The sequence below is a fragment of the Peromyscus maniculatus genome, chromosome 4, assembly GCF_049852395.1.
Source record: "Peromyscus maniculatus bairdii isolate BWxNUB_F1_BW_parent chromosome 4, HU_Pman_BW_mat_3.1, whole genome shotgun sequence".
Lineage (NCBI taxonomy): Eukaryota > Metazoa > Chordata > Mammalia > Rodentia > Cricetidae > Peromyscus > Peromyscus maniculatus.
The window spans coordinates 46,838,250-46,862,194 of NC_134855.1; the positions used below are offsets into that span (position 1 = coordinate 46,838,250).

The 23,945-nt window shown below is 41.2% G+C and overlaps 1 protein-coding gene across 1 annotated transcript in view; it reads right to left on the bottom strand.

Annotated features, from left to right (window-relative positions):
- Abcb11 (ATP binding cassette subfamily B member 11) overlaps nt 1-23,945 on the bottom strand; it is a 90,700-nt gene that overhangs the window by 5,168 nt on the left and 61,587 nt on the right. The window contains exons 20-26 of the mRNA XM_015987591.3: nt 17,654-17,758; nt 17,407-17,568; nt 11,915-12,118; nt 9,601-9,842; nt 7,652-7,808; nt 4,577-4,774; nt 1,808-2,014 (exon numbers count right to left, since the gene is read on the bottom strand). Of these exons, the coding sequence (XP_015843077.1) occupies nt 1,808-2,014; nt 4,577-4,774; nt 7,652-7,808; nt 9,601-9,842; nt 11,915-12,118; nt 17,407-17,568; nt 17,654-17,758 (1,275 nt within the window). The remainder of the gene's footprint in view (nt 1-1,807; nt 2,015-4,576; nt 4,775-7,651; nt 7,809-9,600; nt 9,843-11,914; nt 12,119-17,406; nt 17,569-17,653; nt 17,759-23,945) is intronic.

Consider the following 23,945-nt stretch of genomic DNA (forward strand, 5'->3'; position numbering starts at 1 on the left):
GCAAAGTTAAAAATAGTTAACATTCATACAGTATTTAGTTTGCATCAAGGATTGTGTGGTGGTTGTTGCTGCTGCTGCTCTTCTTCTTCCTCTTCCTCTTCCTCTTCCTCTACCTCCTCCTTTTTTGTCAGGGTGACAAGGTCTCACTGTGTAGTCCAGGCTGTCCTGGAACTCTTTACATAGACCAGGCTGGCCTCAAACTCACATACTTCTGCCTCTGCCTCCTAAGTGCCAGGATTAAAGGTGTGCACCACCACAGCTGGATAATTATTCTGAGTACCATTTCATAGTCACAGAAATGATATTATTTTGAATTTACACATTATAAAACTGAGGTGTAGAGAAGCAAGACAATTACACAAAGACAAATAAGCAATGGACAGCAAATGTGAGGTTAAGCCTTGACTCACCTAGTTTCTGGTCCTCTGCCTTGTCCACTACTCTAACCTGCCTGCCTGTGTCCCCTTCCTTGCCTCCGGAAAAAGTTCAACTAAGCCAGGAGAGACCCAAGAAAAATCATTATGATTTCTTGCATTTCATAGGCACGGTATATTTTGTTATCGCGCTGTAAAATGTCTACAAGCACTTTTAGTAGGAAAATACTGCTTTAATAATTTTTTTTTAAAAAAATCTCTGCTTTTAGGCACACTAGCAAACACGGGTATTTGAAATGTTCCTTTGCTTTTCAATTCAGGAATTTCAATACGCTTGCTTGTTAGGCTGCCCAGCCAAGAAGAAGGGCAGGAGCCTAGGACTGGAGAAAACCGGGGAAAGGGGAAAGAAAGAAAGAAAGAAAGAAAGAAAGAAAGAAAGGAAGGAAGGAAGGAAGGAAGGAAGGAAGGAAGGAAGGAAGGAAGGAAGGAAGGAAGGAAGAAAGAAAGAAAGAAAGAAAGAAAGAAAGAAAGAAAGAAAGAAAGAAAGAAAGAAAGAAAGAAAGAAAGAAAGAAGCACACCACAAGTAGACAGTTTACAGATATAACAGTCCAAGAAGAAAAGGAGTTTCCAAGCGTACTGTAAAAACTGGAGTGTAGAAGGCTGCAACCTAGGACTTAGATGTTACATTTCTTGCATTTGGTTCTTATAATTAAACAGTCACCAAGAGAGGTGCCTGGTGAAGGGAAAACCACATGGCAGAGACTGCCAAATTCAGACTCGGCTCTGGGAAAGCAAAAGGCACCAAGACAGATGCAACTTACCCCACCATCCCCATGCTTCCAGTACAGGATGGCCATCAATTGCTGCTGCGGCTTTTTTTGTGTGGCTGATTTTGGAACCCAGGGTTTCATGCATGAGCTCTACCAGTAAGCTATGTCCCTGACCTTTGACCTCTATGACCTCATTTCAATATTCTGGGGTTTCTTTGCATTTGGCAGATGGAATAAGCAATATCAGATTGGATAGGTAGGCATCCCAAATTTTCACACTCAGGCAGTAAATGAGAAAGCTTGCGTTCAAACCCATGTTGAACCTCTGGATTTCTTTCTACCAGGCTACATCATGTTCTATGGGTATTGTTTTATATGCAGCAAACTCTACGACATCCATTTTGTTTGACATTATAACACTTTCTAGCATGTGGTGATGGAGGGCATTTGTTTTACTTAAAAGACCAAGACAACGCAAGACACTGGGAAACACACTGTGTTGCCTGTGCCCCTCTACCTGGTAATTATTCTGAGTATCATTTCATAGTCACAGAAATGATACTATTTTGAATTTGCACATTATAAAACCGAGGCTCCTTTCTGGGTACCCTACCCTCTCCACAGCACTGTGTTCCTGTAGGGACGGCAGACTTGGGGCTTACCTCTGGGAGGGACATGACGAAGTCGTGCAGCTGAGCCTGCTTCGCGGCAGCGAGGACTCTCTCCATGGAGATCTCTTGGGTGTTGTCCCCATACTTGATGTTGTCCATTATGCTGCAGTCGAACAGCACTGGCTCCTGGGAAACGATTCCAATGTTTGAACGGAGGAACTGAACGTTGACGTTTTTGCTGTCGCGGCCATCTATCATCTGCCAGGAGAGAGGACGGCAAAGGACAAGAAGTTTCAGCGTGCCGGCCATGAGGGAAGTCCCCATGGTGGAGTCAGGTGCTGGACATCGCATTTGTCCTTCTTTCGAGTGAACGCCCCCAGAGACCTGGGGGAATATATCTCATTGCCTGTGGCCTCGGGAACTGGTTTCTGACAGGCATATGCTTTCAAAGTTGACCCTGATTCCTCTGCTCTTGGGATGTTGTTTTTTTCCAAGCTCTGGCTCCACAGGTATTATATAAATGAGAAAGGATCTCAGAATAGCATTTAGTTGAGAAAAAAATTCTCCTTATAGTTTGGCATAGCCTAGTCTGTTCAGATATGTACACTTACTGTATTCTGAGGCTTTGGGAGTCTCCTGAAAGAGAGGGAGAGGGGTAGGGGGTGGGGCCAGGGAGAGAGACAGACAGACGCTATTAGATGACATGAAGATCAAACCTGTGTCCTTGGCTCTATTGACATTATTCTCTGGACAGCTGAGATAATAAGTCCAGGGGAAAATATAATTGCTCACTTAGTCACACTCACCTACAGAGTCATCTGCCAGGAGGCACCATATAAACAGTCTCTGTGTGCTATGTGAGAACACAATGTCTGTTTCCTGGGAACTCACAGTCCAGAAGTCAAGGAAGTTCAACCACAAAAATATGTGCTATTTAAGTTGGTTCAGTTAAGATTCCAAATATTCTACCCTAAAGGTACAGTAAATCTAACATATTAATTGTAAAGTATTTGACTGTATGATTTCAAGGGGAAAAGGTTATTTCAAAAAATGTGAGCAGGATATATTTTAGGTGACTTCTAAGCAATGGAAAATTAAACCCTATTTAAAAAGAAAAAGATGAGTACAGCAGCCCTCAATAAGAAGTAGTCTTTGCTCAGCCTGAGGTATTTCCCATAGGATCTATTTCTGTAAGAACAATTTAATACTGAGTCAGAAATTGAGCTTTTTGCTAATTGCTGTATTTGTGCTCTATTATGACCACCTAGGAGACAGAAGGTATGTTCCATGTTCCTGAAGAGTCTCCCACAGACAGTGTTGGACATATCACAGATGCCTAATGAAATATTGAACATACTGTACCTGTGTTTGGTAGCTTGTCTAAAAGCAAAGAGGATTCTTTTAAATTGATTAAAGCAGTATTTTCCTACTTATAGTGTTCATAGATACATTTTACAATGAGCTTACAAAATGTACTGTGCCTCTTAAATGCAAGAAATCATAAAAATGATTGCTTCCTTCCAGTGACGAGAGAATTCAATGTGTGCAAAAGAGAAACATGCTTAGTGTCCATGCTAATGTTGGAGAGGTCATGCATGGTGGAGTCAGGCTGCAGCAGTTCACATCTACCTGGACATAGACATGACAAAGCTGACATTTTAGAAAAGGGAGTTCTTTCCCTTGTAGAGATGAGATCTCTAGGGCAATGCATTTCTTAGGTTCGCGTCAGTCACCAAATACTTGCCAATACAGTAAAATCTTTACATTTAAAGGCAAGGGTCATGAACCACAAGCAATCAATTCCTACTCCTTATTTGCATACCCTCCTGGCTAACATCTGCTAACATCTGCTCGCTCCTTTTCTTTACTCTATGCAAGAGAACCTCACTTTTCTCTCGGTGTTTCTCTTCAGAATGTTACCTGCCCCCGTTGCAGTGAAGATCAAACTATTCAGGGAGATCAGAAGGAGCATTTTTAAAAGTACTGGGTTATGTTGGGGAAAAAGAAAGAAATCAGCAGAGAGTCTAAGTTAGTTAAATCATGAAGACAGAAATCAGAGCAACTAGAGACACAGAGGTAATCATCACTAGAACTCAAAGTATGAAGTGGTGAAGGAAGTTGATCAAAGAAACACAGGGGAGTGTTACTTTTTATTAAAAATCTTTATTATCTAATTCTATCATCAGGTGAGTATATTACCTGAGAAGAAAGGGGAGAAAAGAGAGGAAATGAGAGGAAGAAGTACTTAGAAGAATAAGCAATAAAGCAGTTGACAGTGTTTCAACCATCCTTGCCAAGGCTTTGTCAATGTGAGTTTATCTGTTATTAGGCTTAAGCTTCTTGGACCAGGATTGTCTCAGGTTTTTCACGCTTGCTTGCTTGTCTTGCTTACTTATCATTGTATCCCTTGTCCCTTCCCCCCCCACCCCCCCCACCCCCCACCCCCTCACCCCCCCCCACTCCCCGAGTGCGCTTTTTCCATCCCCAGCTATTAGTTTCTTGATTAGTCTGCACTTTCTGCTCCATTTACAGGTAAGTAAATGTCTTTCAAATACACTCATCTCTAGCTTTGCAGTGTGTCCAGTTTTCTTTCCTAACTGGTCAGCAGGCCATCTGGAACTGGGAAGAGTCTGTCTGATGTTAGAAGCTGTGGGGCAGAGTCAGGTCAACCAGCAAATGATGGAAATGAAAACATCTACGGGGGGGGGGGGTGTCCAAGACAAACAGTTTAACCTGGCAAGGCACAGCCTCGGAGACCGCTTGGGGGCAGGCAGATCTTACACAGAAAGCGAAATCCCCCAAAGCGTTTGCACCACTTACCACCTTTCCCTGATCAGGGTCATAGAACCGTTCCAACAGCTGAATGCTGGTGCTTTTGCCACACCCACTGCTTCCAACAAAAGCCAGGGTCTGTCCTGGATCCACAGACACAGAGAGACCATTCAGAACTTGGATATCAGGTCGAGAAGGGTATGTAAATTTGCAGTCAATAAAGTCGATCTTCCCTTGGAAGTTGCCCTGTGAATGAGAGGACTGGAATTACATGTACTGCTGCTGGAGCCTGGAATATGTAAGATTCCTCGGTGTACACAACGGTGTGAAACTATGCATTATGAAACAGCAACTCAGTGGGTGACATTCTAGTCAGGATAGTGGTACACAACGGTAACCCCAGAACTCAGAAAGTTGAGGGAGGAAGATAGTGAGTTTGCTGGAGACTAGCCTGGGCTACATAGGCTACATTCTGCTTCAAAACAAGCAACCAAGTGAACACCACTACAAAATGACATTTTCTTCCCAATGCTGGCAGGTTCAGCATAAAAAGAGACTAGGACATTAAAGGCAATTGACCTCTTAACCTCATTCTGAACTAAGGGCAGTTCCTTATCACCTATTCCTTTATAGTAAAAAGAGGAAGAGAATAGCAAAGTTAATGCATCAAGGAAGCCAGCAATTCTTTGAACTGTTAATAACCCTGTTCTTTAAAATAATGAATTAAAAACAAAGTTCTTTGGAGTCTGTGCCACAGAGATGAATATTTTAGTGTGTTTCAAACTGTCTGGTGGAAAACTAAGTCGGTTCCATTTCCTAGCTATTGTGAATAGTGCCACATTAACACACATGTGAAAGTGTCTCTGTAGTATGTTGACTTCAAGTATATATCCTAGAATGGTATAGCTGAGTCATATGGCAGGTCTATTGTTGCGGAATATTCCTTTACATTGTGTGAAGATGTGTCACTGTGATTTAATTGGTTTAATGAAGAGCTGAATGGCCAGTAGCTAGGCTGGAAGAGGTTAGGCGGGACTTCTGGGGACAGAGAGGTCTCAGGGAAGAAGAAAGGTGGAGTCTCCAGCCTGATACAAAGGAAGCAAGACATGCAGGAGGAGAGGTAAAAGCCACGAGCCTCATAACAGCACTTAGATGAATAGAAATGGGTTAATTCAAGTTGTAAGAGCTAGTTAGAAACAAGCCTAAGCTATAGGCTGAGCTTTCATAATTAATAATAAGTCTCTGTGTTGTGATTTGGCGGATGGCAGTCAAAAAAAAAAAAAAAAGCCTGCTACAGTCTATTCAGTTTTCCATGCTGATTTCCATAGTGGCTGCACAAGTTCACATTCTTATCAGCAGTGGAGAAGGGCTCCTCTTTCCCTACAACCTCGACAGCATTTGGTATCATTTGTTTTCTTGACGATGGTCATTCTGACTGGGGTTATATGGTCTTTCAAAGCAGCTTTAATTTGCATTTCTCTAGTGGCTAAGGATGTCAAATATTTTTTCAAGTATGTTTTGCCATTTGTATTTCTTCTTTTGGGGACTGTTAATTCAGCTCTTTAGCCCATTTATTGTTTGGATAATTTGGTTTGGGAGTTTAATTTTTATAGTTCTTTTTAGATCCTACATATTAATCCTTTATTTGCTGTATACTTGGGAAATTTTTTCTGCCCACTCTGTAGTTCCTTCATCTGGGATTCTTTCCTTTCATGCAGAAGCTTTTCAATTTCATGTAATTCTATTTTTCAGTTCTTGGATTACTTTGCCAGCCTAGAGATCCATCAACAAATAACTTCATTTAGAGTATATACATAATGGAATTTTACATAGCCCTGAAAAATGAAATCATGACATTCTCAGGAAAGTAGAGGGAACTATAAATCATTTCATTGAACAAAATAAGTCAGATTCAGAGAGAGTAACACTGTGGGGTTTTTTGCAAAACCCAAATTTATGGGGGCCAGAGAGATGGCTCAGAGTATAAGAGCATGACTACTCTTCCAGACGACCTGAATTTGATTCCAGCACTCATGTTGGGTACCTCACTGCTTGTAACTCCAGCTTCAGGAGATCCACCACCCTCTTCTGGACTCTGTAGGTACTGCACTCATATGCACAAACCCACATACAAATACACATTTATACACATAATTAAAAACAAATAAAATCATATATGTATGTATATGTGGGTGTGTACTTATATGTATCTGTGTGTAGCTCATGAAACTACAAAGGAGAATGGAGGAAGAGCTCTGAAGGCAGAGTGTGGGGAGAGAGCAATATCACACGTGTAACCAGAAAGCAGAAGGAGGAGCAGTTTGGGTAGAGGAAGGGAACCAACTTGAAGGGAATCAACTTGAATTATGTAAATACCGTGACAAACCCTATTATTGTATATGATAACATAAAACATTAATTTAAAACACTATCTGAATTATGAACTCTAGAAATGGGTAAACATTTGCAGAAAATAATTCTATCAAACTAAAGGAAAAATAACTCACTTGACCAAAAATTTCATAATTTAGCTTAGCTTTACTGGTGTTTTACTCTCTTGAACATATGGATTTTTTTTAAATGGGCAGGGACACCACTCACTATGGTATATTGTAGTTCTGAGGTTCTAAAGGACTGAATGATGGAACCACCAGATCGTATACTTTCAGCCTCCAAACTGTGCACTAAATAAACCTCTTTTCTGCTATGAAAGTCAGGTTGGCCTCAAACTTGCAATCATCCTGCCTCAGCCTTCTGAGCTCAGGGGTATACCAACATGCCCAGCAAACTTCTTCTGTATACATTACACATCCTTGAGTTGTGGTAATGGAAAACGAACTGATAGAATTACGTGTTGTATTATCCAAATGTCAATGCAATACCTGATTTTTCATGTCAATTATTTCCTCCCTTTACCTTTATAAATCCATTGTTTGTCCATTCTGGGTGCATATGGATGAACACAGGCTGCTAAAATTTAGAATCTAAAGTGACATCATCTGACCATCTTCAATGGCTTTTTTTGTATACAAACACATGCACACTCATGAACACATGTACGCATGCGCGCACACACAAACACACGCACACACATCCACTCACCTCTTCCAGCCCAGTACTTACCCACTTTTCACCTGCTCCACTGTATACACTAATTGGAGGCTTTCGGTCTAGCAGCTGAAAAAAGCGTGCAGCTGATATTTTAGCTTTGGCAAAACTTGGGGTATAAGAGAAGGTTCTTCCAACAGCTGTTGCACTCATCATAACTGAAGAGATCGTCCTGCAATCAAACACCCAGAGAGTGAGAGGTGGGGTGTGGGTAGTATGAAGGCCTAAGAGGCAAAAGTATTGGGTGCTATCCCCAGGCAGCTTAAGCAAGTCATTTTGGGCATGCCTGGTCTTGTGGGAGTTAGAAACATCAGTAGTTTTTAAATTGTGCTCTCTGTAAAAGGGTCAAGGGGTAGACCGAATGGGGTAGGGCTCAGACCTCCAAATCCTAGATCTACCACATTAAAAACTTTTTTTTTTTTGGTGGGGGTGTGGTGGGGGGGAGTGGAGTGGAGGAGGCTTTTGAAAACAATTATCATAGAGGAATTTGAAAGATGTCCAGATTAAGTTGGCTTTTCTTCCCATTTTACATTCCAGGAGTCACAGACAGGTGTGTAAAAGATAGTGACAATGGCAGGCAATGAAAGTACCTATTCTATGCCGAGCACCCATAGAAGGCGGGCGTCAGACGGGGTAAGGAAAATGCAGTTGCCTGTATCCTTCTGTTTGTCCCAGCCGCTAACTAGATCAACACGGACTTCAGGAATGAATGAACAAAGGAATAACTTCATTATGCGAGACAACCGTGGTGCTGTGCATGCCGGTCCTTGTTGCGCACAGGAGCCCGTGAGGCTGCCCATCAGTGCTATCTTTCACAGGGGTCTTCGTGGGTGAGATGATAGGTGGGGGATGTGCAAGCATCTTTCTTACTGCTCGGCTTATAATCAGTGATTGTTTCCAGGTCAGGGTCGGAAACCCGTGTTCTCCAGGAGCCCAGGACAAGGCTTCCAAGAACGAAAGCTTTGGGAATAAGGTAGGAAATGATGAAAGATGACGTTCTGGTTCTTAAAACAAAACCAAAAATTGGAATTTTTCTATAGGCTCTTGGTTCTCACATGCTGGCCAATAACTTGTTACATGCTCATACAAACGGACAGAAAGAACTCAAGAGTTGCTGTTCCCTGGTCTGGGCTGGTAACTTTAAATTCGCAAGGGTTGAGAGAAGAGACTTTCCTAGTTGATGTGGGTATAGTGGGCTAGCAGGGAAGTACTGGAAGAATGATATCAGGTGAGAGGATCATGCCTCCATGCCCTGCAAACTAGATTGTCTCTGCCCTCACTACCCTCCACTATCAAACTCTCGTGTGCTCAGGCCCTCCGCTCTGGAAGTAAGCAGACCCTGACTGGAAGAACAAAGACACCCTCCTCTAGCCTACCCTGTCTCCATTCAGAGGAAGAGGCTAGAAATCAGTTGTCTTTGCAATGGAGGAGCAGAGTTCAAATACAACAGCCCTGGGACCCATCCTGTTCTAGGCCTCGACAGTCAGCTCTGACAAGTAGAAATATAATTACAACAGTTCATCTTATGATTCATCTGCTTATGGTCATCTTTTTTTTTCATTCCTCCAGTTCAAATGGATTTCATTTCTCAAATCCTTAAACCTAGGCTTCATTGCATGAGATGTTTGTTTGTTTGTTTGTTTTTGCCAAAGAGACCTCAGTAGAGGAAATATGGAGAGACTTGGACATGCTCACAGTGTAGGACATGCTTTTTCTGTTGAATAGGAACCTCCAAGATAATTCATAAAGGAAATAAGCTCGATTGCTACCAAAGCTTCCTGGAGTCAGACAGACACACAGAAGTCTGTGAGGCAGCCAAGTCCAGAAGAGCTAGCTCACACCCCGTGGAACTTTGAAAGAGAACAAACCCAGCTGCTTTCAGGGAATGGTTTGCTGGGCAGCAAGGAAGTTAAGTGACAGATCCAGGCAAGTCTCCCTGGAGTGTCACTCTCATAAGGCCTCACCTGAAAACAAAGCTGAAATGCAGCCCTTCCTCGGCAATTAAGTAACTTCCATATCTATAGCCAGAGGAACTTGCAAAAAATGATATGGCCTGCGAAAAGGCAAAGCAGAGGCCATAGATGTTCGCCTTCCTGACAGCTGTTTTGTATGACTTTTCCAGCTCAGCTTCAAACGCTTTGATAAACCTCCTCTCCACGCCAATGCCCGCCACAGTGCGGATACTGCTGAGGGCTTCACTGGTGATCTGAAAAGCAAAGAGTCCAAGGAATCACCAAGAAGGAACACCTCTTTTCACGACATTTCAGTTGTTGCCCAGATTAGATTTGTCACAGATGGCAGAAAGTCTCTCAGAGAAGTTACTGGGGGTCAACTCAACTGGACCACGGGCTCATCTGTCACTTATACCCAGTCTCTGCCTAGTTCTAGCGTGACTTTATTGCCTCCACTTACAAGGTCTCTGATGCTCGTGCTGGACAAGCTTTAAATTTTCTCTGCTGATTCATCTGAAATGTCTAAAACCGTGTCTTTGAATGTCTTCTGGAACAAAACATCCACTTAATACAAACCTAAGTTACTAGAGACTACTTTCTAAAAAGTGACTGTCGAGCAAACCATACTCTCTAAAAACAGCTAACTGAATATTACTGAAGTTAAATATGAGTTACTCTGCTGTCTACATGTGAGCATGTGGTCAAATGCAGTTTAAGGGCCACTGTTAATGAACTGGGGTCTCCCTCACTGGAGATGCTGTTTTCTACACTGGCATCTAAATGCTTTTGTCTCCTTGGACAGCATCGTATTCTCTGTTTCAAAAGACAGAGAGTGAGTTTTCGAAGCATGAGTGTGTGGCTCAGGCCTGGTAGTAAAAGCCCAGAACACCAACGCTTGGAGGCTAAGGTAGGAGGATCCTAAGTTCAAGACCTGCTTGGTCTCCAGTGTGAATTCAAGGCCATCTTGGCAACCTGACAAGACACTGTCTCAAAATAATATGTCTACATACATTATAGATATATGATATGTATATATTATAGATATGTATATATTATAGATAGATAGATAGATAGATAGATAGATAGATAGATAGATAGATAGATGATAGGTATAAAAATTAAAGATTAAAAAGATAGTAAATAAAAGGATTGGGGTATAGCTCCGTTCTAAAGTGCTTACTTTGCATAGTAAGCTCTAGTCCCCATGCTCAGGCTCTAGTATCAGAAAGAAAAAACAAAAGGAATGCATGTTATCTGTGACTGATTAATCCCTCAGTCCCTATCTCCCTCCTTCCTTCCCTTCTTCCTTTCCAGTGTGTTATTGTTGTTTGAGATAGCGTCTCCAGTAACCAGGCTGAACTCTAACTTCCTGTGTAGCTGAGGATAGCCTTGAACTTCTGATCCTTTTGTCTCCACTCCTAAGTTCTGGAATCATTGCAGGCTGTGTTACCATGCCCAGCATGTGTGGTTTTTTTTTTTTTTCAATTGACAAATGCTTATGCCATCGTCCTTTCATTTATTCCTTGCATTCAGATATTAATTAGAATAATTCGAATACCTAAAACCAGAATGTACTTGAATTCTACTCTGTAGCTCATGATTGTATTTGAGAAAGACATTTGCCACTAGTCTAGCAAATGCTAAAGTTGAAAGTATATGTCTTCTGTGTGGATTGCAAGACTCAGGGTAATGCTATGGGATGATGCTTTTGTATACTGGTTTAATAAAACACTGATTGGCCAGTAGTCAGGCAAGAAGTATAGGTGGGATAAACGGACAAGGAGAATTCTGGGAAGAGGAAGACTGAGCCAGGAGATGCCAACCTGCCATCCAAGGAGCAGCATGTAATGGCACATAGGTAAACCCACGGAAAATGTGGTGACATATAGATTAACAGAAATGGGCTGAGTTTAAGTGTAAGAGCTAGTCAGTAGTAAGCCTAAGCTAATGGCCAAGCAGTTTTAACTAATTTAAGCCTCTGTGTGTTTACTTGGGTCTGAGCAGCTGCAGGACTAGGCAGGACACAGAAAAACTTCATCTACAGGGTAATTATTAAGCTAAGAAAACAACAACAACAACTCTAATAGAACTGTCCACCTCTACAAGTGAGAATACAGAAAATGTAGGACAAATAACTAAGAAGAAATCAAACATCTAAGTTTCTATGCTTACCACACTTTCTCCTTTTCTGATCAAACTCATGTGTCAGGCCTTGTTGTCATAGCTTTCAGGCAGAGGCACATGTGTCTCTTTGTACTTATTATTTCACATGGTTTACTTGACAACCACTCAGCCATAAGTAGGAAAATTAAGTCCATAAGATTACCTGGCCAGCCTTCTCCAGAGCTTGCTTGTCTTGAGATGCAAATCCTGTCAACATTTTCGTTTGCAAGGCTCCTGATAAAGCCAAGAAGGGGAAGAAGCATGATATGACCAGACTGAGCTTCCAGCTAAAGAGGAAGGCAATGATCACGGCCACAATGATGTTAGTGAAGGAATTGACCATTGTCCCAACTTGAGAGCCAGCAGCCTGCAAATCAAAAGCAACCAGCCCATCTCAGATATGGTCTCTTTTACCAGACACTATGATGTGAAAAGCTATTTTATACCGAAAGATAGATTTTTTATTGTGATAAAATATATATGACAATATTTAGCTTTTTAAACATTCATAAGTGTATAACTCAGGGACATAAAAACAAAACAAATAAACAACTTCCCCAACAAAAACAAATAAACAAGAACCACAATGGTATGTGGCCATAACATCCATACTCAATCTTTCTCATCCTCTCCATCTTTAAAGTTCTTTACCTATCAAACGATTACTTCACCTTCCTCCCCTGAGCCACTGGTAATTGTTATTGTACTCTCTGTCTGTATGAATTGTCTATTTTAGGTACCTCATATAGTAGGGTTATATGATATTTATCTAAGACTCATCTACATTGTGCTACACATTACAATTTCATTCCTGTTGAAGGTATAAACATTTGGTTCATGTATAGACAACATTTTGTTTATCTATTCATTCACCAATGAGATGTTGAGTCATTTTAACTGTTGTGAATAATAATTTTGAAAAATGGTCATCAAAAATTCTGAAAATGAAGAGTCAATAAGTTAAATTAAAATATGGTTGGAAATTTACCAACAGACTACACCAAGTAGAAGAAAGAATATCAAAGATTGAGTAAAGTTTCTCTTAAAATATCATATTCAAACAAAAACAAGGAAAAAAAGAAAATGAAGAGAGACTACACAATCTTTGGGATTAAAAGATCAAATATCTACATCACTGATTGATAGGAAGTAAAAATAAAGGTTAAAGATATAAAAACTTATCAAAAAAACAAAAGCAGACAGCTTCCTTCACCTTGGGGAAAGCATGAACATCCCACAACAGGATGCCTACCTATAGAGGCCCAGAGAGATACAGCCAGAAAAGATTCTCACCCCAACATAGTAAGTCTGGCAGAAAAAAAAAAAATGAGTACAAAAATAGAATTTTAAACTCTCCAAAAGAAAAGCACCGAATCATAGTTAAAGACAATGATATCAGACTCACAGCAGAAACTTATAGGCTAGGGGAGCACAGGATGGCGTACTTTAACTCCTAGAAGAAAATTACTGCCCATACAGACAACCATGCCCAAGAAGACAATCCTTCATAATCAACGGCAAAATGAAGACCTTCTACTTTAGTCAAAAACTAAAGGTATTCTGGGCTGGCAAGATGGTTCTGCCGGAAAAAGCACTTGCTGCCAAGCATGTCACCTTGAGTTCGATCCCCAGGACTCTTATGGTGGAAGGGAGAGAACCAGCTCCTAAAAGTTGTCCTTTGACTTCCACATATGTGTACACACATGCATAAACACATGAATATAAATAAAGGAAAATATCATAATTAAAAGAAAAAAAAAAACCAAGAACTAAGGGACCTTATGGCTACCAGATCAGCCTAACAAAAGATGTTTAATGGAGTTTTATATCTAGAAGTGGAAGAAAGAAAATTAGCCAGCCAGCATGTAAAAGTATAAGCTGTATTTGAAGAGTGATATCCCTTTAATCCCAGCACTTGGGAGACAGAGGCAGACAGATCTCTGTGAGTTCAAGGCCAGCCTGGTCTACAGAGTGAGTTCCAGGACAGCCAGAACTACATAGTAAGCTGTTAGGATTCTGCTGCCACTCCAGCTGTGTGACCACACATGCGCAGTTCAGGAGCTAAGCAAGCAGTATGTATCTTAAGTCATCAGTGTGTGCTGGTGATTACGTGCATGTGGCATGGTCACACAATCAGCACATGCATGATGTAGCTCTGTAAGCCTGCCTGCACATGTTCATGGGAACCCTCAAAAAGCTGGACACAGACTCCTCCCCCTCCCTTCTCTGTTCTCTCTTCCCCCCACTCTCTCTCTTTCTCTCTCACTCTCTTGGCTCGCTATATGTGTGTCTCCCCTAGGCCTGGTTCTTCTGCCCCTACTCCTCCTAATAAAGCTCTGATACTGGGTTTTGTCATGACTTGTGACTTTTCTTTGTGGTAACCAGCTTAACATAAGCTCCTGTCTCAAAAATACAAACAAACAAACAAACAAAAAGATCTATTATGGAAAACAGCTGAAAGTTCAAAACAACAACAACAACAACAACAAAACCCTAAAACTAAAAATGGCAGTCTCACAGGATCCAGTCATCACACTTGGGTATATATCTAAATCTGCATGTCTATGCTTACTGAAGAATTAGTCACAATAGTTAAAATGTGGTATTAGATTAGGTACTTATCAGTAGACCTACAGATAAATAAAGTATGGTATATACATGAAACAGAATATTATTCACACATAAAGAAGAATAAAATCCTGTCATCTGCAGCAAAACACTTGGAGCTACAGCATCATGCTAAGTGAAATAAGCCAGACATTAGATGTACTTGCATGTCCTTTCTCATACGTGGAAGCCAAGAAAGGTGTGTTGCTGCAAGCTACAGGGAAATATAATGGAATTCAGCTACCATGACAAAAGCTACTACTTGGAAAGGTCAAGGACTTTTCTGAAGGTCAAGCCATGGCTTAAGGAGTCTTGGTGATATTTTAGCTTTTGTGTATATATTAGCCGGTTCCTGCAAGGATTTTCTTGTATGCTGTGTATGCTTCCAAGAACTCCTAGCAGCACATTTACCTGCAATTCTTCCCTGGCATCCTAGGCATAGCTTTGTTTCTTGTGCAAATGAGCTCAGACCCTCAGACCCTCCTTTCTCTCACAGCCCAAATGGCATCCCAGAACAATTGACTCAGAACAAAAGGGTTTTTTGCATGCCAGGTGCAACGTAGCTATGAGGCAGACTTCCCAGCTCCGAACAGTTACCCCACATATATGCCAGTAAAGGCGGCATAGGGAAATAAAGGCAGTTTTATTTTAGTGACTTATAGACTCTTTTACCTAACCGCCTATAAGATTGTACTTTGAGCACATTTGTGGTAGACTTGTAACGTTTCACATAACCACTTATAAGAATATTTTTTGAGCACATAAATTCCCTTTCTGACTTTTCCAAGCCTTACCTGACCCACCTCCTCTATTCACTCCCCTTTTTGGGTTGCAAATGAAGCTGGCTCTTGTGGGGACCTTGGAAGTTTTGCTTTGGATAAGTAAGAGTCAGGCTGCTGGTAGGGGGAGACTGGTTCCAGAAGAGGAAGGGGAAGGAACCAAGATGGGGAAGAACCAGGATGAAGCTGAGGACGGAGATAAAATTAGAGTTACAAGAGGACAGGCGGAGAAGGGACAGAGGAGCTAAGTATAAGAACAGGAAAAAAAAAAAAAACAAAAAACACCTGTGTAGAGAGAAAACTGACTCAGAAAAATAAAGCATATGAACTAAAGAGTTTCATGTACATAGATTCATTTAATATCATCAAAGATTAGATTATCAGCTGGTCGTAGATTCTTCCCGGACTCTGGGAAAGGGCTATCAAGGGACTGGACCTTCTGTAGTCCCTGTGAGTGTGTGTATACACATATACACATGCACACACACAATTTGCATTGCAAAGGAATGGGAAAATTGTTGAGGGTTGTGAGTGATGGGAGATGAAAGGTGGAAGGACATAATCAATGCATGATATATGCATAAGAACCCCATTGATTTGTACAATTAATGTGTGTTCAAAAATAACAATGAAAGTGATCATTCATTGACATTATGTATTACATTGTTTTAAAACTCCCTTATAGAAGAATACATGACTGAAAATATGCTCCCATTAGAATTTTTTAGGGGAATAAAGAAAGGCAGAAACAACCTGTGTAGAGTGCTTCTAGGTCTACAGAAAACATGCCTGTATATAAAAGATAAGAGAATCAAAAGTGATGTGTTTCTAGGAACCTTCCTTTAAGATGATTTCAGGGTCATTGAAACACAACATTTTTGTGTTTTGGTTGAACTGGCTAGTTGAGGCATACTACAGACAGCACTCCTAATACAGGAAGATTTTTTGTTTTTTGTTTTTCTCCCAAGCTTCACAAATCATGCTCATTTTATTCTCATTTAAAAGTGGGTAGAGGCCGGGCGGTGGTGGCGCACGCCTTTAATCCCAGCACTCGGGAGGCAGAGGCAGGTGGATCTTTGTGAGTTCGAGGCCAGCCTGGGCTACCAAGTGAGTTCCAGGAAAGGCACAAAGCTACACAGAGAAACCCTGTCTCGAAAAACCAAAAAAAAAAAAAAAAAAAAAAAAAAAGTGGGTAGAGATTTGGGAGGTAAATTTGGCTCTCATCACTTTAATCCCAAGTCCTGGCTTTATAAAGGTCCAGACTGATCTTACTCAGGTGTGTTACATCTTTTAACAAGGTTGTGGGATTTAGAAACTACAGCTTTGTCTCTGTGGGTCCCTAGCTCAGAAAATATTGCTGTTTGAAGTCAGAGAGAGAGAGAGAGAGAGAGAGAGAGAGAGAGAGAGAGAGAGAGAGAGAGAGAGAGAGAGAGAGAGAGAGAGAGAGAGAGAGAGAGAGAGAGAGAGAGAGAGAGAGAGAGAGAGAGAGAGAGAGAGAGAGAGAAAGAGAGAGAGCCTATCTTTCTCCATTTCCCAAGGGGGATCTTTCAAAGACATCATCAATCTGGACACTCGTGAAGACGTAGCCATGCACCTTTTCCTTCCACATCTAGGGGGCGCACTTGAGTCTGGTGAAATCCACTTCTGGGTCTTAGAAATGTCTGAGAAAATGTCTCAGCAGCTAGACTGAGAAGATGAAATCCCAAATCCTAGCATACCGATGTGTGCCAGAACACTGATTCTAGGCACTGCCTAAGGGACACTGTGCGTCAGCTGTTGTCACAAAGCTCTGGGTTATCCCAGCCCTACCAGTTCATTCCAGAGGAAACATGGATAATTCCCAGAATGTTCTATGGTTAGAACATCTATGTAATAGACCCTCACTCTTCACACTTACATACTATAGCTGATTGTGTTTCTCTAGGATTCATGCTGAAATCTAATTCCCACGGCAGGGTATTATTGTTGGAGCCTTTGGGCATGATTGGATTGTAAAATTCTGTCTTCCCAAACAGAGTCAATAAAGCCAGAATAAAAGAAGGTGATCACAGAATTCCAGCCCCTCTAGCCTTCTGCCACAGGAAGATGTAGCAAGAAGGTGCCATCTTCAAATAAGAGAGAATATACCCTTACCAGATGTAACCTACCCAGCCTTGATCTTAAACTTCCCGACCTACAGAACCATGAGAAAAATGTGTCTGTTATTTGTAAATTGCCTCATCTAAGTCATTTTGTTATGGCATCCATTGCAGACAGCCCCAAGGCTTACCCCTTGAACTTGGGAGGCATCTGTAGCAAGTCTAGTTGTCAGTACTCCAGGGTTGTTTCTGAGGTCATCAAACCAGCCAATGTCTTGTCCTAAAATTGCTTTGAAACCAAATTTACGTAGCCTCTTTGTAAGGAGCTCCCCAGATTTGGCAAAAGTATAACCCTGAAACATAAAGAAGCAGTCTCTGATGAGATTTTTACATGAAAATAGGGAGAAAGGCAAATCACTTGATGAAAAATAAAACTACCTGCAGAAACTGTGTGAATATGGACACACAGCCCAGGACGACAAAAAATAGACACATGTGATAAATCTCTGACCTTTGTTCTTCTTTATCAGGGAGTGAAAAAATCTGCAGAAGACAATAAATAGGGAAGAAAGTTTGTTGTTATAATTAATAACAAAATAAATACATTTGAATATGTTCAACTAAATTTTCACATTTGTTCAATCCCATAGAATGTCCAGTAAGAGAGAACCTCAATATCAATATATACTAAAGGTGAGAGGACTGTGACATGTCAGTGCAGGGTGCCAACTGTACTGAATGGACCACTGTGGCCTTGGGTACTGGTGCTGAGGAAGGCAGAGGGTATATGGGAAATCTCTGAACTGCCTCTTAATCTTGCTGTGAAACTTAAAAAATGGCTTCACTTTAAACACACTACTAGTTTTCAAACCAAAGTTAGTGATGAACATTATGATGCACTGTTTTTAATCTCCCGTGTGGCAGGGTCCCTGGGAAGTTTAAACCAATGGCAACAATTACAGAAGTCCTCCCCAGCCCCCGTTGTGTTGATTTAAGCAGTGGTGTTAGCTTTTTTTTCTGACATTGATGAAAAAAGAAAAGACGGCCAAATAAAGTTATCCTTTAAGAAATAAGGGGCGGCCGGGCGGTGGTGGCGCACGCCTTTAATCCCAGCACTCGGGAGGCAGAGCCAGGCGGATCTCTGTGAGTTTGAGGCCAGCCTGGGCTACCAAGTGAGCTCCAGGAAAGGCGCAAAGCTACACAGAGAAACCCTGTCTCGAAAAACCAAAAAAAAAAAAAAAGAAATAAGGGGCAAAAAAAGAGGGGAAGAAGGGAAAGAAGAGGAAAAAGAGCAAAAGGGGACAGAAGGACATTGTTGAGAATTTGAGGATGTCAGGCTGTGGGAAAACATGGTTATTATTTCAACTCTTATTTTGCTTATAATGGACACAAGAAAGATGATTTTTTAGACTCAGGTATCCTATATTTTACTAGTCTTCGACATATAAACTAGTTTATAAATATAAAATATTATACTTAATTCATTTCTAAAGCAACCAGCTCTTGCACAACTGACTGATGTTAGCCTAGGAAAGAAAAACAGTGAAATCTGAGCCTGATGTTGTTGCCCTACAGGAAACTGGAACTATTCTCTCCTCAAAGGCCATGGAAGTTGTGACTTGAGTCTTTAAGGTCTATTTTGATCAGTAAATGATATTTTTAAATCTGTGAAGATTTAACTGATAGTTGCTTAAGCACCTAGCAGAGAATCAAGCTGTTGCAATAAGAAAACAGTGTCCTGTGGTGGCAAAGCTCTTCAGTGAAATGGATTTTAGTCACAATGAATCTTTGTAATTCAGACCAAATGAAGTCACTGGGAGAACCCAGGAAGAGTGTGCTTGTGCTCTCTCTCTCTTTCTCTCTCTCTCTCTCTCTCTCTCTCTCTCTCTCTCTCTCTCTCTCTCTCTCTCTCTCTCTCTCTCTCTGTGTGTCTGTGTGTGTGTGTGTGTGTGTGTGTGTGTGTGTGTGTGTGTGTGTGTCTGTGTCTGTGTCTGTGTCTGTGTCTGTGTCTGTGTCCTCATCTCCCCCTTTTCCTTTCCCTCTCCAGGCTCTCTCACTGACCTGGAACTAGTCAGTTTTGCCAGTGAGTCCTAGAGAGGATCCTCTGGTCTCCCCACTGCTGGGATTACACGTGTGTACCACAACATCTAGCTTTTTGTGTGGATTCTGGGCATTGGACTCGGGTCCTTATGATTGCGTGGTAAGTACTTTATTACTCCAGTCCAACAGTTCTGAAATAATTTGAGTAGCTAGAACAATGCCAGCACAGAGTTTCTCAAAGAAAACAATTTATTCAATGCATATTTGCTGAATACCTACTATGTGCCAAATAAATCTCAAAAACAATATGTACAATATTGCATTAATAAATCTTTTCTGTGAAGCAAAAATAATCTGTTTCTATTTTTTTTTCTCTCTATGTCTGGTCTCTGATTCAAGTGATACACAGAAACCGAAAAAACAGGTTTCAGGACACATAATGCTTTAATGAATAATAGTACTTGATGCCAGAACCCGATGTACTGAAACCAGGAAACAAACCCATCTCGCTTTCTTCACCATCAATGCACAGTTTACAAATTTAACACATTTTCATTTTATTTTGCATCATCATCCATCTTATCTTAAAACCTGTAACGCTCTGGTAGTAATGGTTCAGTACAGGTCATTATTTCAACCTGACATTTGTGTGCTCAAAGGGTTTGGTTTTTGTTTGTTTTTAATTCCAGGTCTTACCACTAAGGCAGCTATAATGACATTTTTTGAAATATATTGTAAAATGAGAAAAGGTAAAAAATAAAATTGAAAAAAAAAAGAAAGCTGTTCGAGGACTGAACACAAACTGCAAAGCAGAGAGAGGAGGGGGTTCTAGATTAATGAGATTAGAGAGAGGAGGGGGTTCTAGATTAGTGAGATTTTACTATTTCTAGGACAGTTTCTACAGCCTGTATACTTTCTAGAAAATGGGTTCTAAGACACCATAGTAGTTCCTACCAGACTTGTGCAACTAACCAGTTCAAAGAATTTACAAATTTGAGATTTTTTTAAAAAGTAGCTACACAGATATTCTTGGAACCTCCAACTATTATGTGCCAATGACTTCTCCCCACAAAAGCCACCCACTGTCCCTGTAGATTACAGATGCGCCTCCTTAAGTCATAGAAAACTGAGGCCACAAAGACCAAGACATTTGCCTGAGTCCATGCATCTAGGAGTTATTTGTCATTGAGGAAATCCCCATTTCCAGCTTCAGGTACAGTGGTTTCTTCTGGTTGTGCCCTTTGGTTTATGGGATTATCAATGTTCTCAGAGTCCAGAAAGAGTAGCTAATGCTGAAAACCCACGTGACTGTTCAGTTCAAGAATTTGAATTTTACCCATAGTCTTTTTTGCCACAAAATCCTGTTCTGTGAGCTCTTTGTACATTCTTAGTTTTGACATGTAGCCCAACAGGCACTGTCCCACTAGAAAGAACCCTCTGTCTCTAGACAGGCTGTGGTTCAGAAGCACATCTTTCTATTTTTGTCATGGTGACATTTGTTTAAGGAGGAAAGGAGTCATTAACTTCTTGCTCGGTCAAATGCATGGCTTAACCGATCTTAAATTAGGATTTCCTTAAATCCTCATTTAATTTAGGATTCTCGAAGCAACCCAGGAGGTAGGCTTCTTGTTTCATACAGAGACATCAAACCATTTCAGGGCTGGCTGATTTTTGTGTCTACGCACATCCAGAATGCTGTATCTGACCTACAGTGGCTTGAACACTTGGCAATTTTCCATTCCAAACAAACCCAGGGAAAGACACAGATATATTGTATTTTAGCTGTATATGGAGGCTTAGGTAGGTTAGCAACCAGGTTTCTATTTGTGCACAATAATTTAATGGGCACTCGTCTCTTAGTGTGGTCTCATGTGCCACACACTAATATGATATCCTTAAAGTATGCCAAGATAAAAACAAGATGACTAGCAACAGACTCATGACAGCCTGTGAGATGAAAGCATCTTGAGTCTAATGATGAGTGTATGATTGTGCTAAGACAAATTAGAAATAATCTTCTCTAGCAGAGAGGAGAGACTGATTTGTTCAGCCTCATTCTCTTAGTGAATGTTACCCCCACAAGAACATCAATGGCAAGCCGGCATTGGGTTCCAGCAACTAGACCCTGCTTTTCTGGTTGTAGAACCTTTAACCGAAAGTTTGATTGCCCAGTCTAATGCCATCCCAGGACTTTCAGGGCTGCCTGGAAGAGTCATGGGGAATGAAGTCTTTATCAGTGACAGAGGGGGGCACTCAAGGAGGGCAGGGCTTCTTGCTGAATCGTTAACTTTTCCTGATTTAGCCAATTCAGTTACTAGAGTTAGAACATGTCTTCAAGGTCATCTTTGTCAACGTCCCCTTTTGTAATGAAACTGAGTCCCAGAGAAGTGGGATGTGACTCCAGGATGCAGAGGACATGGTCAATAAGTAGCAGAGCCAATTTTAGGAAAAAGAGTCTCCTGGAACTCAAGGCACTTTCTATAGTGGCTAATATAGCTCTTTCTCTCACTTTTGTTAAGGTTTGTACCTTAAGCAGGCCTAGACACACTGCTGTTGCATGTACTCAAAGGGATGACTTCCTACTGCAGACACACTTGTGTACTTGTGCTCACTGCAGCTCTGTTTTCAATAGCTAGGAAATGGAATCAGCCTAGATGTCTGTCGACTGAGACCTGGATAATGAAAATGTGGTTTGTGGACACAATGGAATTTTATTCAGCTATGTCACCAACCCCCGCCTACACACACACATAAAGCTCAGAGTACATCATAGAAGAGGTAACAGAAAGAAGAACGTAAGAGCCGCAGGATCAGCAGGAGAGCTGTGAAATGCTATCTCCTGAATGGACATGGCCATCATGGTCAGGAGCTCACAGCAGCTATGTTGACCTGAACAAATCAAGCTTGTCAACATTCCAGTATGGACTAGGGAAAGGTTCATGAAATCTCACTTTTAAATGAGGAACTAGTAGAGCCAATGGCTGCTGGGGTAGGGCAGTCATTTTTCTTAGTGTTACAGCTTCTGAGAAGGCCACCCAGGCTTCAGTAAACAGCACCCCCCCACACACTGACTCTCCTGTTCATGCAAGCAACCCTAATTGAATCCAGTGGATCATTTAACAGACCATGAAGGTAGGAGGGGTATTGTTGAGAAGGAGTCTGAAGTACATGGGAGGAGGCTAAAAGGGGGGCAAAGGGGAGATCATGACCGAATTAAACTACATGTGTGCATGAAATTGTCAGTAAATAAACACTTTTAGAAAGAGAAGATTAGTAAAGAAGCTAATAATACAGGTTTTCTTTATACCAGCCAACATCAAGGCGTAGGTTTCTATATTTCAGACTCATCTGTACTCTTCCTACTAATATATGTTCCTCTGGCTCAGTGAGGTCCACCTAGAGCCTCTCCCTTCTGGAATGGCAGCTAGAGAGGCTAGGCCTGATCTTGTCCTCTATCATAAATGTGATGGTATTCTCAAGTCACTAGCAGGATGTCTACGGGAGACTCTCAATAAATGCTTGTTGGGTGAATAAAAGAACATGTGTTTATATTTGGATACTGTACCTACTAGGAAATTAAGAAATATATTTAATTATTTTAAAAGATTTTCAGGTTGGGGATTTAGCTCAGTGGTAGAGCTGGGTTCAGTCCTCAGCTCTGGAAAAAAAAAAAAAAAGATTTTTCAGCATGAAAGATTGTGGTACCATGTAACCAGAAACTCAATTCATTCTAGCTGTGTTTCCAATTGCCTGACTTCCTGAAAGTCATGTGATTAAAAAAATGGCCAGGGACATTTCTACCCAGGAGGTCCTACTAGTGGATTATTAAGGTCTTTCTGTACAAGTCACATCCATTTATTTTCTGTGGTCCTAATTTCTATCAGAGAGGGATGTAGAAATGGGAACAAAATGCGAGTTTTTCAGTTATTCTGACAATGTGGTGTGCTGGCAAGTCCTTGAGAAAGTTGATAGGGATGTGGTTTTCCTTTTTTGTTGATCTCTCTCTCTCTCTCTCTCTCTCTCTCTCTCTCTCTCTCTCTCTCTCTCTTTCTGTGTGTGTGTGTGTGTGTGTGTGTGTGAGAGAGAGAGAGAGAGAGAGAGAGAGAGAGAGAGAGAGAGAGAAAACTATGAAAATGTAACAGCCTTTTAATGACTAATTTCGTGGTACTAAGGGGTAAACAGAGCCTGCCCCTGCATCACCCTGGCTGGATGTGAATCCCAGCTCCACCATGTGCTCCATCCCCTAAATTCTCTGAGCCTTCGTTTGCTCCTCTATAAAATAGCAATGAGAAGAATCTGGGCATCCAGTAGTTATTAGGAAATACAATGCACACAAAGTGTTTAGATGATACCTAATACGTGTTTGCCACTGTTGCTATAGCAACAGTCAAATGGAGAATAGCAGAACTCCAAGGAAGTGAAAAATTAAAATAAGTTTATTCTTTCTCCCTGCTGTATTTTTACTTCTTTATTATTTTTTTCCCTCTCACTTCCTCCCACATCCCCATTCGAATGCAATCAGTAGCAGAACAGAGGCTTGCACACGACACATGGTCAGTCACCTGCTCTTTAAGTCAAGCTTTGTACCTCAGTGGACCAGCGGGATTAAAAACTGCCCTAAAATCCTTCTGTATTATTATTCAACAAACATGCCTTCCATGCAGGAAAGCTGCCCTCTTTCAGGCCTCAA